The sequence below is a fragment of the Argiope bruennichi genome, chromosome 8 (assembly GCF_947563725.1).
Source record: "Argiope bruennichi chromosome 8, qqArgBrue1.1, whole genome shotgun sequence".
NCBI classification, from domain to species: Eukaryota; Metazoa; Arthropoda; class Arachnida; order Araneae; family Araneidae; genus Argiope; species Argiope bruennichi.
Genome location: NC_079158.1, coordinates 32,138,948 through 32,157,450, shown reverse-complemented (window position 1 = coordinate 32,157,450; position 18,503 = coordinate 32,138,948). Strand labels below are relative to the sequence as shown.

Genomic DNA, 18,503 nt, shown 5'->3' with positions numbered 1-18,503 from the left:
TAGGTCAAATTTAAAAAAAATATATATGAAGTATAATTAAAAAGATACAGAAACAAAACATTTTAAATATTAAGAACAAATTTAAAAAAAGACTATGAGAAGTAACAATAAAACAAAGAAATTTTTTATTTAGCTCAAGCAAACAATACCAAAGTAATTGGAAGCATAAACAACTAAATGTAGAGAAAACAAAATGACAGAAATGGAAGTTATACATAATTTTAAATGTTTCACAGTTCAAGAGAATTAATTAACTAAAAATTGTACAAAAAAGAATGAAACTTACCTTACTATATTTAGTTGGCACGAAATTGTCCCGCTTTATTGCAGAGATCCATGCTCTTCTAGTGTTTTCATTTCTTGGAAACGAAAGTACTGAAATATTGGGGCTATTTTTCGTGTAATTACTTTTACAATTAGGAACACAGCACGCACTAGGCATCTTTATTACAATAAATTAAAATTAATATGAAAAAAAGATCAGAAAACTTTTAAATAAAACCAGTAACACAATACCAGCACTTCGCTACGCCAACATCTACCGTGACTAACCGCACTCTTTTACACCAGCTGCCTTTAGAATTTTCCTGAAAATTCATCCTAACTCGTGACGTCACGGGCTGAACGCGTTGGGAGTTGTGAGGCCTTGTATTACGGAGGTCGTGACCAAACCCTCTAGTTGGGCTTAAGAGCAAAATATTGGCATCTGTTCCCTTCTCTCACTATACTCATCATTCCCCCTCCCCCAATTTTTTCTTTTTTATTTTCGGGCGTGGTGTTGGTAAGGTCTTAGCTTCGGGACTTGAAGGCTCGTTCAAGTTTCGATTCCACCGAAGAATCCTCTCGTAAGAGGATCTGATGCATTTTAAATCTGTCGGGGCCAAATGTTCTCATGCTAGTATGGAAGGTTGAAGAGGGGTGCCAGCTTAGGTTTCATCCTCGTCATTTGATCGTGGTTCCAAAGTACTAGGCTCGCCTTTAAATAGCCCTTGTGTTGCTTTTTTAAAAAATACGTTAATATAACTAATTAAACTAGATCTGAACCAGGACTTCGAGAATTTTGTCTTTCGAAACTGCAGTGAGCTTATTTTATTATTATTGTTTAATCTTTTACAGGCCGACATTAGATTGAAGTTTATTTTATTTCTACTTTCACAAAATATTATATAAAGAGAAAGTATTTTAATCATTACAAAAATCTGAAATTGATATTTTCAATAATCTTCACATTTCAGACCTCCTCAGATTCGAAAACACACACTTTTGTATTTGTATCTGTTGTCTGTGAATACGTCCACTCACAAACTAGACAAATAAAATTAATATGTGATTTTTGTAGATTTCAGTCAAATTTTTATTGAAATATATGTACAGGAAGTCTGTCTGTCTTGCTGTCTAATAGAATAGCTATGCATATGCATCAAATATAATATAATATAGATATAGATAATATAGATATGCATCAAATTCTGGACCTTCTCTTTATTTTCATATATCACTGTTTATGAAGGTTGTACCAAAATTAACACAAAGTTTGAATTTGTCACTATTCATGCACTAAAATGTTGGCAGTCCGATAAAAATTTTGTTTAAATAGGATTGCCACAGCTGTCAAATGGATTTGAATTTAATTAAAATCCATTTGACAGCTAATTATTTAGGGTTAATAAAATTTGAGCGTTATACGACCATAAGAAAACAACATGTTAACGCAAGATTTGAATGAAATAAAAAATAGTTTTTTTTTCTTTAAATAGTTTTATTATTACATTTCTAATTGTGTTATTTTTTTTTATTAAAGTACACAGAATAGGGTTATATATGGAATAACACATAGGGCAAACGATCTCCACGGCTTTGCTGGCACGTACTTATTCTTTTGTCGAAATTTTTCATGACCATTTTACATAAATATGGCGGAAATTGTTGACTCAGCGGTGAATTTCCTTCTTCAATGCATGCGTGCTTGTGGACCTTTGACTTCATATAATCCCGTAAAAAGAAATTCAATAGTGTTAAATGACACGATATAGGAGCCAATTCTCAGATTTTTGAATTGTGGCCGCCCTCCACTTTCATTATTTTTTAAATATTGTTCAACAATCAAAATACGTTATTGTTCTATCGTGCAGCGCTCCATTTTTATTAACTCTAAACTATCAGCTGTCAAATGTTTTTTTTTTTAATAGGGCTGCCAATACTTTACTTCACGAATGATGGCAGATTCAATTCTTGCGTTCATTTTGGGACACCCATTATTAAGTGTGATAGTTTTGAAAATGTAAAATTTTAAAATCCAATCATTCATTTATTCGAACCTTTTAAAATGCATACGAAACTAAATAATTAAAGAAATATTTTAATGTAATATTTCCCGTAGATTTGGGGAGGACTTTTGCTTTTTTTTTTTTTATCATTTGTTCCTTTATTGTCATAGTTTTGATTTTTCCATCTCCTCTTTTCCATAACAAACTTATGAATTAGAAAAATGATAGCCACGTGCTTCACACAGTTATTTATCATGTGTATTTTATATGCTTTGATAAGAGTTTCTATAAATGGAATTCAAATGGTCGCAGCGCCTTTAAATGCCAAGATCGTTTCCTGGAGGAGGAAGTGTATCTGCATCCACTCTCCTATCTGCCGTAAATCTCGGGTTATTCGTAGACAGGAAAAAAAGATGGATACTTTCTTTTTCCGGTGTGTCAGTGCCTTAGGTCCTCGAATGGGTGAGAGCTATTCCTTAGTTTACTGGCTGTTCGAGTTGAGGGAAAACCAGCGTTCATTTTCACAATTATTTTTTAATAAAGATATCATCCTCCTCCCGCATAAATTTGTGGTCTTAAAGAAGAGTGCTCAGAATTTTATTTTATTTTAGGAGCCCCCATGAACATTTTGTATTTTGTAATACATTAAAAAAAACGAATATGCAGTTTAAATGATTTCTTTTCCTTCTAACTAAAATCGATATTGACATAGAGTTACAATTTTAGCTACTACAATCACATATAAAATTTAATTCATTAAATTATTAATTTAAAAAAATTAATTTATTTGAGCTATTGTTTTTACGTGCATGCGAAAGTACAGATCGAGTAGACGGTTAATCCGTTGATGAATTAGGTTCGAAATATGATACAGATATACACTTTCAATGCTAAAACTTGTGCTAATTTTTTTTTTTTTTTTTCATCTGACTTGTTACATTTTGCAATTAGCGAGTTCATCTGTACTCGGACGGGCAGACAGATATAGTTTTTTTTAATGGATTTCGTTCAAAATTTAATGAAAATGTGATGTAAAGACCGTATGCCAATTCTCACTCGCCTAATTTAAAGCGTTTTTCCGTTATCATGTTCAAGGATAGTCATAATACAAAATATATATATATATATATATATATATATATATATATTTCAGATTCATGGAAGTCTGAAACATGAAGATTCGCCAAAATCTCAAATTGCAAGTATTTTTTTTTGCTCGATGTTGTACCAAATCTGGATTATCACATAAGCAAAACAGGCAACTGCCTTGGGGTTCGCAATTACGGGGGGATTATATAGATGTTTTTATGATATTTACAGGATAATATTTTTGTTCTTATTCGTGAACCACATTAAGCTACAGTGCTGTTCAGTAATTCCGAGAATTTTTACTTAGTGAAAATTGTCAAGAAAAAATAACAAGCACCTGCAATTCTCACAGGAAAAACTTTGTCTCTCGTGGGCCACGTTTTATTTCATTCATGAAATCCATGTACTCAAACATACGAACAAAAATAATTTTTTTGTTTTGATTTTAAATTTCTGAAATTATGATCAGGATTTCATCAAGTTTTAAACTACAGGTACTATAGATTTCGGTCCGCCTGTTTTGTTAACTAGCAGAATTATTCTTAATTCAGCAATTCTGTTGTGGTGAAGCTTTATAAGCCAGATAACTGCTACGGAACGAGAGTAATCACTTTTGTCTTGTGGTCATGTTACTCGGCTACGAACCCAAAACATTGCGAGTTCGGTCCTCGCTATCACCAATCGCTACACTGTTCTTGAGTATTTAGACTGTGTTAAAAGAATTTGTAAATTTTTAAACAATTTATTTGAAATTATTTTTAAATTTAAATTTTTAATAATGACGTTGAGAAATCAAATATTCTGTTGGAGATCCATAATAAAATATTTTGTTATTTCAATTTTTCGTGCTACTTTCTTCTAAAAAAGGAACAAAAAAATATATGTTAGTGGAAATTTAGAGAGGGATAAGGGCCATCGAAATCTTCATTTAAACGGTCAATAGAGTGATCTAAAATCAAACGTTTTTATAAGATAGCAATATTCAAATTTTTATAATTCTCTCAGTTTTAGTCGCAATAGAGTAGACTTTTTTCGTTATTTAAAATGTTCATATTTCATGAATATTTCAGTAAATACAATTCATAGGACCGAGGGACTTTATAAAATTATAAGAATCGTAATTCAAAAGAAAATATATTGATTCAAACTGTATAACATGGTATTCTCTGCTTCACATGTTCAGATTAGATGTATATGACTATAATCAGTGGCTTAGAAATTAGTTATTGGGCTCGGATTAGAATGGATATCTTGTATATATTAAACCATGTTTGTATAAAATATCTCAGAATGATTGAATTAATAATATAGACATTTTAAAAGTCACAAAAATCTTTTTCTTATATTTATTTTCCCAGAAAATAGGTTTCATATTTATTTATTTTATTTCTTACTGTCACAAGCAAAAAATTACATTTTTCTGGGTTTACTTTGTAGTGAGAATTAACAATTTTTTTTTTAATTTGAGCTTTTATCGGCATGATGGCGAATCGCTGATAAAAGCACGTTTTCACCATGCATGTATTACTTGCTCATGTAGTTCAATTTTATTTTTATTTTGTCTGAAATAAATTGTTGGAAAATATATTTAAAATAATTTTTTTTAAAAAACTAATTAAAAATGGATAGTTAATTTATATATTTTAAAAAATTGGCATCATTGGAAGGATAATTTTTTGAATTTTAAGATGACGCAAAAATCATTTTTGTGTTGCAATATTTTCGGAAGTTATCGCGGACAAACGTTGAAATGTCTCTTAATTTTTTTTATTAATTAAAATTCTAGTTAAAATTTTACTAAAGTAAATATGTACCAAGTTTGATAGCTCTTAGTTAAGCGATCTACTCTGTAGAACACTAACACAAGGATCTACTCTGTAGATCTACATAGGAAGGATCATGTAAGGATCTACTCTGTAGAGCGCTAACACAAACACACTTAAAAGAAAACCCCATCGAAAATTAGAAAATTGCGAGAAAGATAATGACGCACTAAATTTTGAACATCAAAACTTTTGACATCCTAATAAATAGCTGACATTCGACCGTAAATTCAGAAGCACTCAGTCTTTTTTTTTAAAAAAAAAATAACAATCCAATATTATTTGTTAAATGTAGTTTTCAGTTATCATATCATTTTTTTATCAATTTCTAACTGCTTCTGTATGTTTTCAAATCTCTTTCTGAATCCATGGAAGACTCCATGATGAATAGCTGCACTTAGCTCTCGTGTTCGGACCGCTTGCGTCATTCTCGAATCACTTTCTTCCATTTCTTTGACCTCGAGGTCGGGTTTTTCTTTCTGCCTTTGTTTCAAAGCACTCTCTCTCTTTCTCTTTTAAGTAAAAAAATTCTTCCTTTCTTCTCTTGTTATCAAAGCTTACACTTCGCTATTCAAGAGCTCCTCTCTCAGTTGTAACATGAAGCCGCGGCCACTCCCGGAAAAAGTAGGAATCGCAAATGCGCCTGCCAAAATAATTAAGATTTTTTTTTTTGTGTTCCGAATTAAAGAGCAGCAGATTTGCGTTTTTACAAATTCCGTATTTGCGGACCAACACTTTTTATTTTTTATTTTCTCGTATACGTAGTCTAGAGAAAGTATAGTAATCGTCAAAGAATTCGATTGGTTTTTCACAAACTCACCGCCAGGTGATGCCATGTGCTCGAATTAAAATTGAATTCAGTTAGCAAGTACGGTTGTGGAGTTCAGTCATGTGATATCCGAATTGCATAACAAATATTACTCTGTATGTCTTTTAATTATTCGTTCTCTTGCATTCTCCTGTAAAATCACATCCTTTTTATTTATTTATTTATTTATTTCTCGCATACGAATAATACGAAGTAATAGAAAGTATTGTAATCGTCAAAAATTTCGAACTCGAGATTTTGACGAATCTCCACGTTTTAGATCTCCCTGAATTCGAAAAACACATTTTTGGAAAATGTCTGTCTGTGACAAGGATAACTTTAAAACGCTCTGAATTAGGCAGTTAAAATTTGATATACAGTCTTTATGCGAAATTTGCAGATTTTTATAAAAGTTTGAGTAAAATCTTCTCAGGGGAATTTCGACTGTCCGAATATAAATGAACACGATAATTACAAAACAAAAAGAGCTAAATAAATTAAATTCGATGCGCAGATTTGACATCTATAGTGCAAACACCTTTCAGATCTTGAGCTAAATCCAACAAGGGGTAGATTGTCTGTCGGTCTGTACTTTCAGAAACAAGTAAACACTATAATTCAAAAATACCGTAACTTAAATTTATCGAATTTGGTATGGGATTTTGTTACTACACGTACAGTTTTGTGTCATATTTCTGTTTTTAGTTGTTCGAGAAAGTTTTAGTTGCTGTTTAGCTGTTCGTGTCTAAGCATAATTTCGATTTTGGGATAATGTTAACTCATGCCAGTGATTAATCGCCAAATGATTCGCCAAGGATAACACGATAGATTCAGTAAAAATGCTAAATTCACGCCAAAATCTAATATTTAGTAACAATTAATTGTACGGCAATGCCATGTAAGCGTTCTCTAGCATGGCAAGTTGATTAGAGAATATGCGAGTAAATTTTGGGGAGACTACTTCCGCTGGTTTCTTCCACTGATATTTTAATTAATTTTGCTCACTGATGTATTTTTACTCATCAGGGCAGGTACCATCCTCTCCATAACGGCTCAAAATTACAAACTCCTTCCTAAAACAACGCTTGTGTTATTTCGAAATAGAATGCAAATATAACTTAACCAAGTCAGCATATAACTAACGTCACAAATTAAAATGGCTTTATTTGCTGAAAAAAATCTTGCATGCCTTCCATGGTAGTGTGAACTATCGGTATAGCAACACATTTACATTTATATTTTCTTACATTTCCACGATTTAATTATTTTTATAAATATAGCGTAGAACTTTATGCCAAGAAATAGAAATTTTTTGAATAATATCGAAGTTAATTTTGTTTATAAGTTAATTCATGCTAATATGAACTATTGATATAGCAATAAAGTTCGTTTATATTTTCTTTCATTTCCACTATTTAATTTCTTTTATATACATCGTGTGGAACTTTATGCTAAGAAATAAAAGAAAAATTCCGAATAATATGGAAGTTAATTTTGTTTATAAGTTTATCCATGCTAGTGTGAACTATTGGTGTAGCAATAAAGTTCGTTCATATTTTCTTGTATTTCCAGTATTTAATTTATTTTATATACATAGTGTGGAACTTTATGCTAAGAATTGAAAGAAAAATTCTGGATAATATTGAAGTTAATTTTCTTTATAAATTTATCCATGTTAGTGGGTACTATTAGTATAGAAATAAAGTTCGATTTATATTTTCTTACATTTCCACTATTTAATTTATTTTATAAACATAGCGTGGAATATTATACTAAGAAATGAAAGAAAAAAAATTCTGAATAATATTGAAGTTAATTTTGTTTATAACTAATTCTACTAGCTGCATATATATATATATATATATATATATATATATATATATATATATATATATATATAATATTATTCTTAAGTATTATTACTGTGCTCGTAAGCATGGTAATGTGCGCTTTGAGCATTTAAGTATATAAAGACATATTCATTTTACGTCTTTCAAAGCTGTTTTTTCTGTGATATCAGATTTATCTAGTGGGTTCCTCTTAATCATTAAATGCAATATGCGATACTGTGTTTTTAATCTTAATTACATTAATTATCCTATTAATTGTGCACCAAAATTTTAGTTAATTCATTTATGAGAATACAAAAATTAATCGTGGATTTATTTTGGAGTAATTACATCATTATGTCTATATTAATTCTTTTATTCAATTACCTTTTAATGGATGAATTCCAATAACCTACAGCTTTTGCCATCTTGATTGTAGATGGTAAAAGCTGTAGGTTAGATTTCTTGTAATATTTTAATAATTGTTCCATTCATTATGCTATTTGTAATAACTGTAACATATTATTGTAATACAACTGTTTGTAACATATTGTGTATATAATTCCAAATGCTGATTTTCATATTATTTTATAGGGTAATGATACTTCGTATGAATGTGAAGATCTGCAACAAAGGATATGTCAGCTTGAAATGGAAAAAGAGCAATTGGCATTGCAGGTAATATTTTCAAATCCCGCTTAACTTTTTTTTTCTCATAAAAAATATTTCAGTTAATTCATACTGTTTAAAAGAAATGAAAATATTTTTAGCTAATGCTTTGAAACAAAACATTATTTTTTTAAAGTACTTCTACTATTATAAAAACAAATACTTATGAATATACACAGAATATATATATATTTTTTATTTCCATTCTATATCACAAATTAATTAACAAGCTAATGTTATTAACTGTCGCTTGTTTAACATAAAATGATTTCTGAATTGTGTGAAAACATAATATAAAGGTTTATTAATAGATGTTTGTGCATTATTTTACCGATATCATTCTTGAGTTTGTTGCTAGTTTTGAATTCGCCTGTGTTCGTATACATGATAATGCTTGCTTTGAGCATTTAAATATATAAAAGCATATTCATTTTACAATTTTTTAAAAACTTTTTTGCTCTGATATCAGAATTATCTTGTAGGTTCCTCATAACCATTTGGTTTGCTAAATTCATGCAGCTTTTGAATTAGTATTTTCTGGCAAATGGCAAATATCATTGCTCGTTATTTTGTAATATATTAACATATTGTTACGAAATTTCCGGGGTTCGTTTGGATAGTGGGAGTTATATGGTGTGAAGAACACTCAATCAGCAGGCGGCAGTAGAAAATGAAACAGCGACGTTTATTTACACGAAGACACACAGGACAGCACAAAGACGACAACTATATACAGTACACAATTACCTTCAGCCGAGACGTGCAGACAACAGCACACAACAGACTCTAATGCAGACCGTAGCACCCAACTTAATTCAGCACTCACTTGACTCCGTCGCTGCTCCGTTAATCTCTGGAAGACCAGTTCTTTCTGTCGATTCCGACTACTTTGCCCTAGCAGCTGCGGCCGCTTCCTTTTATAGGTCTCAGGAGGCGGGGCTAGAAGCCTCTCAACCAATCAGGAACGTTCGAGGCGTAACTCGGTTCCTACTGGACGGATCGGGAAAATTCTCGATGTTTCGGGTATAATCTATTTTGGCGCCAAAGTCTCCAAACGGTCGCCAAGCTCTGGGACCTCCTATGGAGCCAGCTACGCTGGGAAGCAGCATCGCAGGTTCGTAACATTATTCTTACACATTCAGGGGCATATTATATATTTACAGTTATATTTCGTAAAGCATTTTGATCGGATATTCATAATTATTCTTGTACACGCTCACTGATAATAAATTTCAAAAATTGATCATGAATATAAAAGTGTAGTAGAATCGAATTCTGGATATTCAATCCATACAAATTTATTGCATGCAGGTGAATAGAAACAGTCTTGGGTCCGTCCAGTTGTTAAACAGTCCAGGATGTTATTATTGGCTTAAGGTGTATTCTAGTAAATGTTCTCTAAAAAGATCGGAATGACGTATTCGTCAACTAATAGTTTAACTGGATGGACTATTCGTCAACGATCAGTCAAAAGTTCATTCATTAACGACCAACGAAAATTGGAATAGCATGAAGTGCCATCACTCCATTGGCGTTTCCTAGAGTGATCGCGAGTGATTGTTCAGTTGTAGACCATAAGAAAAATATCTTTGTGAGGTATTTTCCAGAATAGTTTTCAGCTTATCAATGGACTTTTACAAGTTTTTCCTTTTGGAATGGAACTTTTTAGTTCTAATGAAACTTCTTCTATACTGGGTTTCAACTTTGAAAATTTTCATTTGTTTTAGATAAGATGTCTAGATTATTTAACACACATTGCAAATTAAAATCATTTAGTTTTTTCTAAAGTGTTTTTCAGGACACGCAAAATTAAGCTTGATGCAATCACTTTTGAGAACTAAAAAAGTAGTACCTTTATTTATTTCCTCTTTCACATCTACAACCCAATAATTATTTTGTCATCATGACCCGGATTTAAAAACAAACAAGCAAACAAAAGAAACCTTGTTTAAGTTGTATTAGATAATGCTCCTGCATAGCGATAATTGCATTTTTTTCCTGTTTTCTTTACCATTCTGCTTGGTTCCAAATATGTTAATTAAATTCACCTTACATCTGATAAAAAGGAAGATCTAAAATTTGTTGGAATTTAGCGTTATTCTTTAAATTCTATTTCATTCCTGTTACCTTGTATAATAAATATATTTTTCTTCTTTTTATAATAACACAAGATAGTGTACAATATCCCCGCGATATTGTTCGATATCTGAATGCTATACAATATCGTGAAGATATCGGACAATATTGTTAAGCATTTTATGCTAATTGAATAGGGAGCTGAAATTTCTCATACGAAGTAATTATCTGAGTAAAATTTAATTAATTAACTATCTTTTCTGATTTTATATCTTAACACCAATATATAGGGTTTCTACTCTAATTATGGTCTAGTGTCTTAATTTTTAAATCATTAGAGATAGACATATTTTTAAAATTAGAGAATGCTTTAAATATTTAAAGAATTATATATGAATTGTTTGAGTCTATAAATGTGATAATGAATAAATTATCTAAATTCTTATAGAATTCCTACTGATCATTCTCAGGAAAATATTTTGACATTTGAAAATATTTTTTTTATTAATTAAAATAACCTTATACTTCTGTAACTATGCATGGCTAAAATCGCTATTTTATATAATTCTAAATCATTACAATGACGCCTCGAAGACAAAAAATGAATCAACAGAGAACGTTAACTCATATCAGCCGTTGATTGGCTTAAAATAACGAAATTCTTTAAAGCCTAGTCAGTTTTAGTCACAGAAAATAATTTTTTTTTGTTTGTTTAAGATATGAAAGTGTTAAAATGATCCAACTCTTTAAAAATTAAGACTTTGTGATTTATTCGGCATCATTATTTATTATTTGATATTTAGTTTGTTGTCTCAAACTTAACATTATTGTTTTTCATCCAAATAACATATTCATTAGTCAATTCAAGGCTTTTATCCAATTGAAAATATACGCCTATCTGTAACAATTTTGAAATTGGTTATTGGGCCACTGTGTATTTGCAATCACCTTGTGTATTTATTGATTTGGAATGACGTTATTTAGGTGAACGTGCTGTCGGATCAAGTGGAGGCACAGAACGAAAAGATAATGGAACTCGAAACTTCTTTGTCGCGCAGCAAAGAGCAACTCAGCAGTTCGGAAGCACTTTTGAGAAAGGTGAAGACTTTGTTCTTTTATTTGATGATCATATCTAAATAAACTTAGGTAACAGGTTCATAGTAAGAAAGTATTTTTCAAAATTTCAGTTAAGTTTTTCATTGGGAATTAATCAAAATTTCAACGTTTGTCCTCATGACTTTGGAGCATAATTTCACACAAAAATTATTTTTACACTCCTTTAAAATATAAAAAACAATTTTCTACACCTACAAATTTTATCGCCTACAATTTTTGTTATTTTTATGTATAAAAATTACAGCAACATTTTGCTTCGTTTTAGTTCATGCTTTTATAACTCATAAGCGATATAAGTATACCAAATGCATTTTTATATAATTATGAATGTTATATATGATTGTTGTATAATTATGAATCTTAATAATTAATAAATACTTAAGAGCATGTTTTAAGAATAAAATTAAGAGAGGTGAATCAAGCCTAAAATATTCGGACAACACATTCGAATCTCCTGTATTTTTTATATATAAATAAAAGACATGAGATATTTTCACCTCAACCATTATCCGGCGTTTGTTGAGATAAAATTATTTATTAAATATAACTACAAAAAATTGCAAAAATGCTATCTAATTTAATTACAAATAATAAATTTATTAATTTACAATTTAATAAATAATATTATATAGTATATTATTTATTAAATATTTTTTTCCATCCTCTTCTCATTCTCTCTCTCTCTGTGTGTATATATATATATATATATATATATATATAAGCATTATTTTATGTGAAGCAGGATGCAGTTTTAAAGACAGTTAAAAGACTTTATTTCATTTTGGAGAAGCATGCATTAAGTATAAGCAGGAGCGACGAGCAACACACACAACACAGAAAGGAATGAGGGAAGAAGCTCTTAAAAGTTTTATGCCTGGCCTTATATAACTTGAGATTTTGATAGGGAAAATATTTCTTTACAGTGTTAATATATTATTAAGATTTCGATAGGGATTTTCGCTACACTCGTCGACGAGGTGGCGAAAACACAGGGATCTTTAAAAAAAGAATTTGCTTATTGGACATTTTTCTAGCCCTTCACGCGGAGAAATAATCATTAATTTCTTACTTTCATTGTCAATAGAACATGAATTAAATCGTGAACTTTTTATTCATTTATTCAATGGAGAAAATGTAATAAATCATGAAGTTCTTACTTACTAGTCAAGAAGGTTTCACCTTTGGAATTTTTAATTATTTTTTACTAACTGGTTACTATCTATTGATATAAAAAAAATTATGGTAATGGGCTTTATCATAATTAGGAGATAACAACAACAACAAAAAAGTCCGAATACCTTTTTTTATGAATCGATTTGATAAATATGGATCTAAATATTCAGTGCAAGAACAGGCCAGTCTCTTTTCCTGGCTTGTTTTTAATTGGAATGAGCATTGAGGAACACTGTTAGCTTACAATTTATTTTCTTTAATTAAAAATTTTAAGGAAATGTTGTTGTGCTGTTTCAATTGTGTATTGCATGGAATATTTCTTGTTGATGGTTTTAATTTCTTATTCCATATTCAATGCAAAAAAAAAAAAAAAGAACTGATTAAATTTATTAAAAAAACTTAGTATCTATTTTTTTTAATGAGTTTAAGAGTTTTCTTTTCTAATTGAATGTATTAAATTTTTTTAAAGGGATGAATTGGTTAAGTGTGTTCTTTAAGTCCATTCACTTTTTCAGAAATAATAAATTACGTTTTTTGCCATGTACTATTATTGAAATTTATTTAGCCGTGCTAAATATTTTGTTTGAATGATTAAGTTTGCTTGGTATTGAACTAATTCATAATATGCCTTATTAATATTAATTATGTTTGTTATCATATTACTAATATTAAGATAACGCATTTAGGAAAGGTTTTAATGAAAAACATTAAGTAGCATTAAAAAAAAATATTCTTTGGAGATCACTATCAATCACAGATATTAATTTCTAATTTGTAATCGCTATAGTTTTTTTTTTTTACATTTTTTAATGTTGGAATATAAATGGATAGATTTTAATTGAAATTTTTGTTGTTAAATACTTAGTTTAAAGCAAAATTGTATTCTTTCTATATATCATAAATTTTTCATGCAGTTAATTATTTCGAAACATCGCATTTTGAAAGAAATTAACTCTATTGTTTAAAAATGTATCTATTAATGGCATAATAACGTGGGAATCAATAAGCGAAAAACTATGATTTATACTGAAATGTATACTCGGAATAAATTTATTTTCGAGCTTCACATATAATTTATCTAAAATGGAATAATTTCTTTGTTTTATTTTAAATTGTTTAATGACTTTTGGTATCCCAAAGCATCTGTATTATGGATAAGATAAAATTGTCAAATTTTCTCAATTCTGATTCAATACATTTCTGTTATTGGAGGATGAGCAAGGGGTTAAGCTGGGATTGTCCAAACTAATCTGGAATAATCGTTTCTATTGGAACTAATAATCTCGCCAATACAATAAGAAATAATAATATTAAATATATAAACTTTAATGATCCTATTTTATAAAGTAATCATATTCTTTTTATAATGAAAAATAAAGTCGAAAAGAAAATTCCTCATCATCTATTGTTTTTATTATTAGAATCAAATACACAATAAATTTTTTTAATAAAAACATTTTAAATAATTTTTTTTTTGTTAATAAAATGCAGGACAATATAGAATATTTCATATAAACATGAAATAAATAGTTTTCTTAAAATCAGCGCGAATAATGAAAATTAGGATTAACTTTAGCTAAACTAATCAAATCTGGTGCAGAATATTTGATTGCTATATTGTGAATTATTTATTAAATTACAAATTTTAATGGTAGGAAATGGTCTCCAGATCGTCTATAGAGAGCAGTAAGTTAGATCTGATGTCCCAGATTTCTGCCTTGAGGTCGCGCCTTTCAGCTGTAGAAGAGGAAAAGAGAGAAATCGAAGAAAGGAACCGAAAACTAGAAGTAATTTTTCAGTGTCTGAAGCAAGTTTATTGAAATTAATCTGCTGCCTTTGGAGATCAGTTGATTTACTGGAACATTGATTGTTTAATTTTAATAGGATCTCAGTGATTTTATGCAAATAATTTTAAATGTAAAATTATGATAGGCATTTAATCTGTTTATTTTAATATACTTGGACGTCTTGTATATATTGCATATATGAACTTCACTAATGGTGCCATATCATTTGCATGACAAATGTAACTGTTGAAGTCATCTAACATTTATCAGCATGCTGTCTTAATCGTAACTTCACTTTTATATTTTCAATGCAAAATTTGCATTGACTTCAACATTAAAATGATGCTGCACTGTCATTCTAGATAAGCTAACCAAATAGCATGCGAATTGAATTAAATTGTATTGCTAAAAAAATTGCTAAGAAAGTTTTTCAGTTAAATAATCTTCCAATAAATATAATTTTTCAACTTATAAAATATATTATTTAATATCTTAAAAGACTTTGGTAATATATTCCTTAAAAAATTTCAAGAGAATAAAAATTCATCTTCTCATTGATGAGAAATATTCATCAATCACACTATTTCAGGCAATGAAAATATACCATTCAATAGTTCTCGTTTGGCTTAACTAAATTGATTAGATTAGACTATTGATTAGGTTAAAAGGATGAAATTCTCAGTCAGTTTTAGTTTCAAAAGAGTGGAACTTTTTTTAATGATAATATTAATGTGGCAACAATTTAATTAATTATGACTAATTCTCATTAGTTGTTTCTCTATGAATATTTTTTTTAACTAATATACTTATTTGCATAGCAGTGTAAAATCAATAACTATCTAATAGTCTGATATATATTACTTTTAATATTTAAAAATTTAAAACTAAATAAATTCTTGCCTTCAGAATTAACATGAAACCAATATAGAAAATTTTTATGTGTGCCTGGACACAACCCAATCAACCCATTATATAATATGGTCTTCACCAATTCACTTTTCAAAGTATGTATTACTCCCAAGTAATTATTCTTATTATTACTCTAAAAAGTATCATGTTTAAAATGTTTTCTTTCTAAATTTTTGTTTTCTTTCATGTCTGTTTTTGGTATTTGTCCTCAGCTCTTCATGTAAGCATATATATTTTTAAACATAAAATGATTTGCAATATATTCCATCAACTATTTAGATTTATTTTTTCAATTCTATATGATTTATGTAGGAGTATTATATTTATGCAATACTTAGTATTATATTTATGCAATACTTTTTATATAATAATATTATACATTAATATTTTAAAAGCCTATTATATATTACTATGTAAAAATTATTATATATGATGTTTTATAGAATCTTAGTCTGTTATTTGCCTTTTTTTCTTGACTGCTTTTCACTAGGAATACAGTGAATAAAAAAAGTCTGCATTCATTTACCTGAAATTACTTTGATCAGAATTAAATAATATTTCTTTGGAAATATTGAAGAAATCAATCAATTCAACTTTACATACATTTTGATGTTGAATGAAATACTATGTTGAATATTATACTATGTTCAATACATCAAGCTGTATGCAATGTTGAATGAAAAAAATTCATGTCTTTTTACTTGAAACTACATGGTTTCATTTTTAATGCAAGGGTTATAGTCTTTAAAGCTATACCCCTTATGACATGATACATAAAATATGGTCCAAAAATGGATTTAAACTAATAAATAAATTAAGATTACAGCTTATTTTAAATAAGAATTTTATGAATTTATATCTAGCTGTATTTATAAATTTATATCTATTTATATCTAGCTACTATTTAATTTAATTATAATTCATAAATATTATTTTTAAAAATATGTAAATATATACCTTTTTATTTTAAAGTCTACTGTTAAAGGCTTCAATTGTTGATTAGCTTTCATTTCATGGATACTTCATTATTTTTTATTTTATCATATGTGAAATCAATCCCTTTCTTTAATATTTAGTTGTTTATTTTAGTTATTTGTGTTTTGTAATGCTCTGCTTTCACCATGTCTTGTAGAATGAGCTTATTTTAACCTGTGCCTGTCTGGCTGAAAAAGAAGCGGATTTAGCTACAATTAAGTCAAAAATGGCACGAAACGGAACAGTTACTCCAGTATTTGATTGTAGTAAGTATTTTTTTTAAATAAGTAAATAAAAGCTTTTATTTCTTTTTATTATTTTAAAAAAGTTATTCATATTTTTAGTCAAACTAAAAAAAAATCTATTAAATTTTCTGAAAGGTCCAGAAATGGAAAGATTAAAGGGTGCATTATCAACTGTTATGGCTGCTAATGATGAAAAGGTAAGAAAGTATTATTTGAAATATTTTCTTATCATTTATGCTTATTGTTGATTTTTAAGTAATTTATTTAACTAATCAATGCTTAGGATTGTTTATTAATTATCGACTGTAACCTTGTCAGTTATTACTACTTATGAATTCACTGTTCATCAGTGTATCCAATTACATGTCATCAGACATATAAAATAGAATCACTGAATCACTGACTCCATTGAATAACAGATAATTTACGATGCATTTTGCGAATTTTGGAAAAACTGCAACATCTGATATTTTTCTGGAATGTTTTACAAAAACATTTGTTGCTCGAAATTTGCATTTTTATTTGATCCCAGATTATGCAACATCATCTAATTATAATAATTCTTTTCTTTAAACTTTCAATTAGATTTATTTTATTTAAATATGTGCACTTTATATTTCGATCGAACAAAAATAGCTTCAACCATAGTAAATAAATAATTAGATTACTTTTTTTTCATGATTTCACTCTGTCAGATAATTTATTTCATTTGATGTTACTTATCCAATTCTTTAACTGACTTTTAATACACATTATGTATAATTTTACGTAAAGCAATTTGTATGGTGCTGATTTCCACATGGAGTTAGAAAAAGCCAATTCTTATCAAATTTTACTTTAATAAAGGAAGAAAATCTTTAAGGATCGCAGAGAAAAGCTTAGAAGTTTTTTGAGTTGAATGATTAATATATCTCACTTGTGAGAACTTGTTAAAAAAAATTTTTATCGCTGATTTTTTTAAAATTAAAAGTCGAGCACCGTCTTGCTCGATCAACTTAATTGATGATGACAATAACCAATTTGGATCATCATATTTCAAGTCATGTGATTAGCGACAGGTTTCAATTTCATTTTCAATTATTAACAGGCATTTGTAAAAAATAGAAAGTTTGAAAAACTAGATGTTTGAATTTTACGTTAATTAAAAGTGATTCGATGAACGCAATTTATCAAATTTGTGTTTTACACACCAACCATATTTTAAAATGATGCTTTTTAAAAATAAATGATAAATAGGGGCGAAAATTAGTTTGCTTGCTTAGCAATCAATTGCAAAGATCCTAAAGTAAATATGATAGAGCAGCATAAATTAGATCAAATTAAAAATTCTTCAAATGAAGATTATGCCATTAATTTGACAGAATATTGCATATATTTAGTTGTTTCCAACTGACTATGAGATTAGTTTAAATGTATGTTGAAAATAGATGAAATTAGATCAAATAATAAAAAGAGATAATTCAATTGGAAAACTTATGATAATTAGGTTTATCCTTCATAAAAGAAGACATGCTTAGTTTAGTGACCTGTGAAAAGTTATTGAACCTTAGTTGAGAAGTGATGTTGCATTTATCATGAGGATCGAATTTTGTGCTATAAAATTATTGTTTATTTATGTTTTTTCGGTACTCTGATTAATAAAATTCACAAAATTTATAATGATACATTAAGATCGAATTTGCTTCAGTTTTTTCCCCTAATAATATAATCCTGAATATAAGTTTAATGTGCAGTAAT

At 28.6% G+C, this 18,503-nt stretch overlaps 1 protein-coding gene across 5 annotated transcripts in view; it reads left to right on the top strand.

The window, feature by feature from the left end:
- Positions 1–18,503, top strand: part of LOC129981141 (liprin-beta-1-like) — a 101,290-nt gene that overhangs the window by 53,863 nt on the left and 28,924 nt on the right. For all 5 annotated transcript variants that reach the window (XM_056091838.1, XM_056091837.1, XM_056091836.1 and 2 more), the window contains 5 exons: positions 8,411–8,494; positions 11,546–11,659; positions 14,506–14,637; positions 16,679–16,787; positions 16,902–16,963. In XM_056091838.1, the coding sequence (XP_055947813.1) occupies positions 8,411–8,494; positions 11,546–11,659; positions 14,506–14,637; positions 16,679–16,787; positions 16,902–16,963 (501 nt within the window). The remainder of the gene's footprint in view (positions 1–8,410; positions 8,495–11,545; positions 11,660–14,505; positions 14,638–16,678; positions 16,788–16,901; positions 16,964–18,503) is intronic.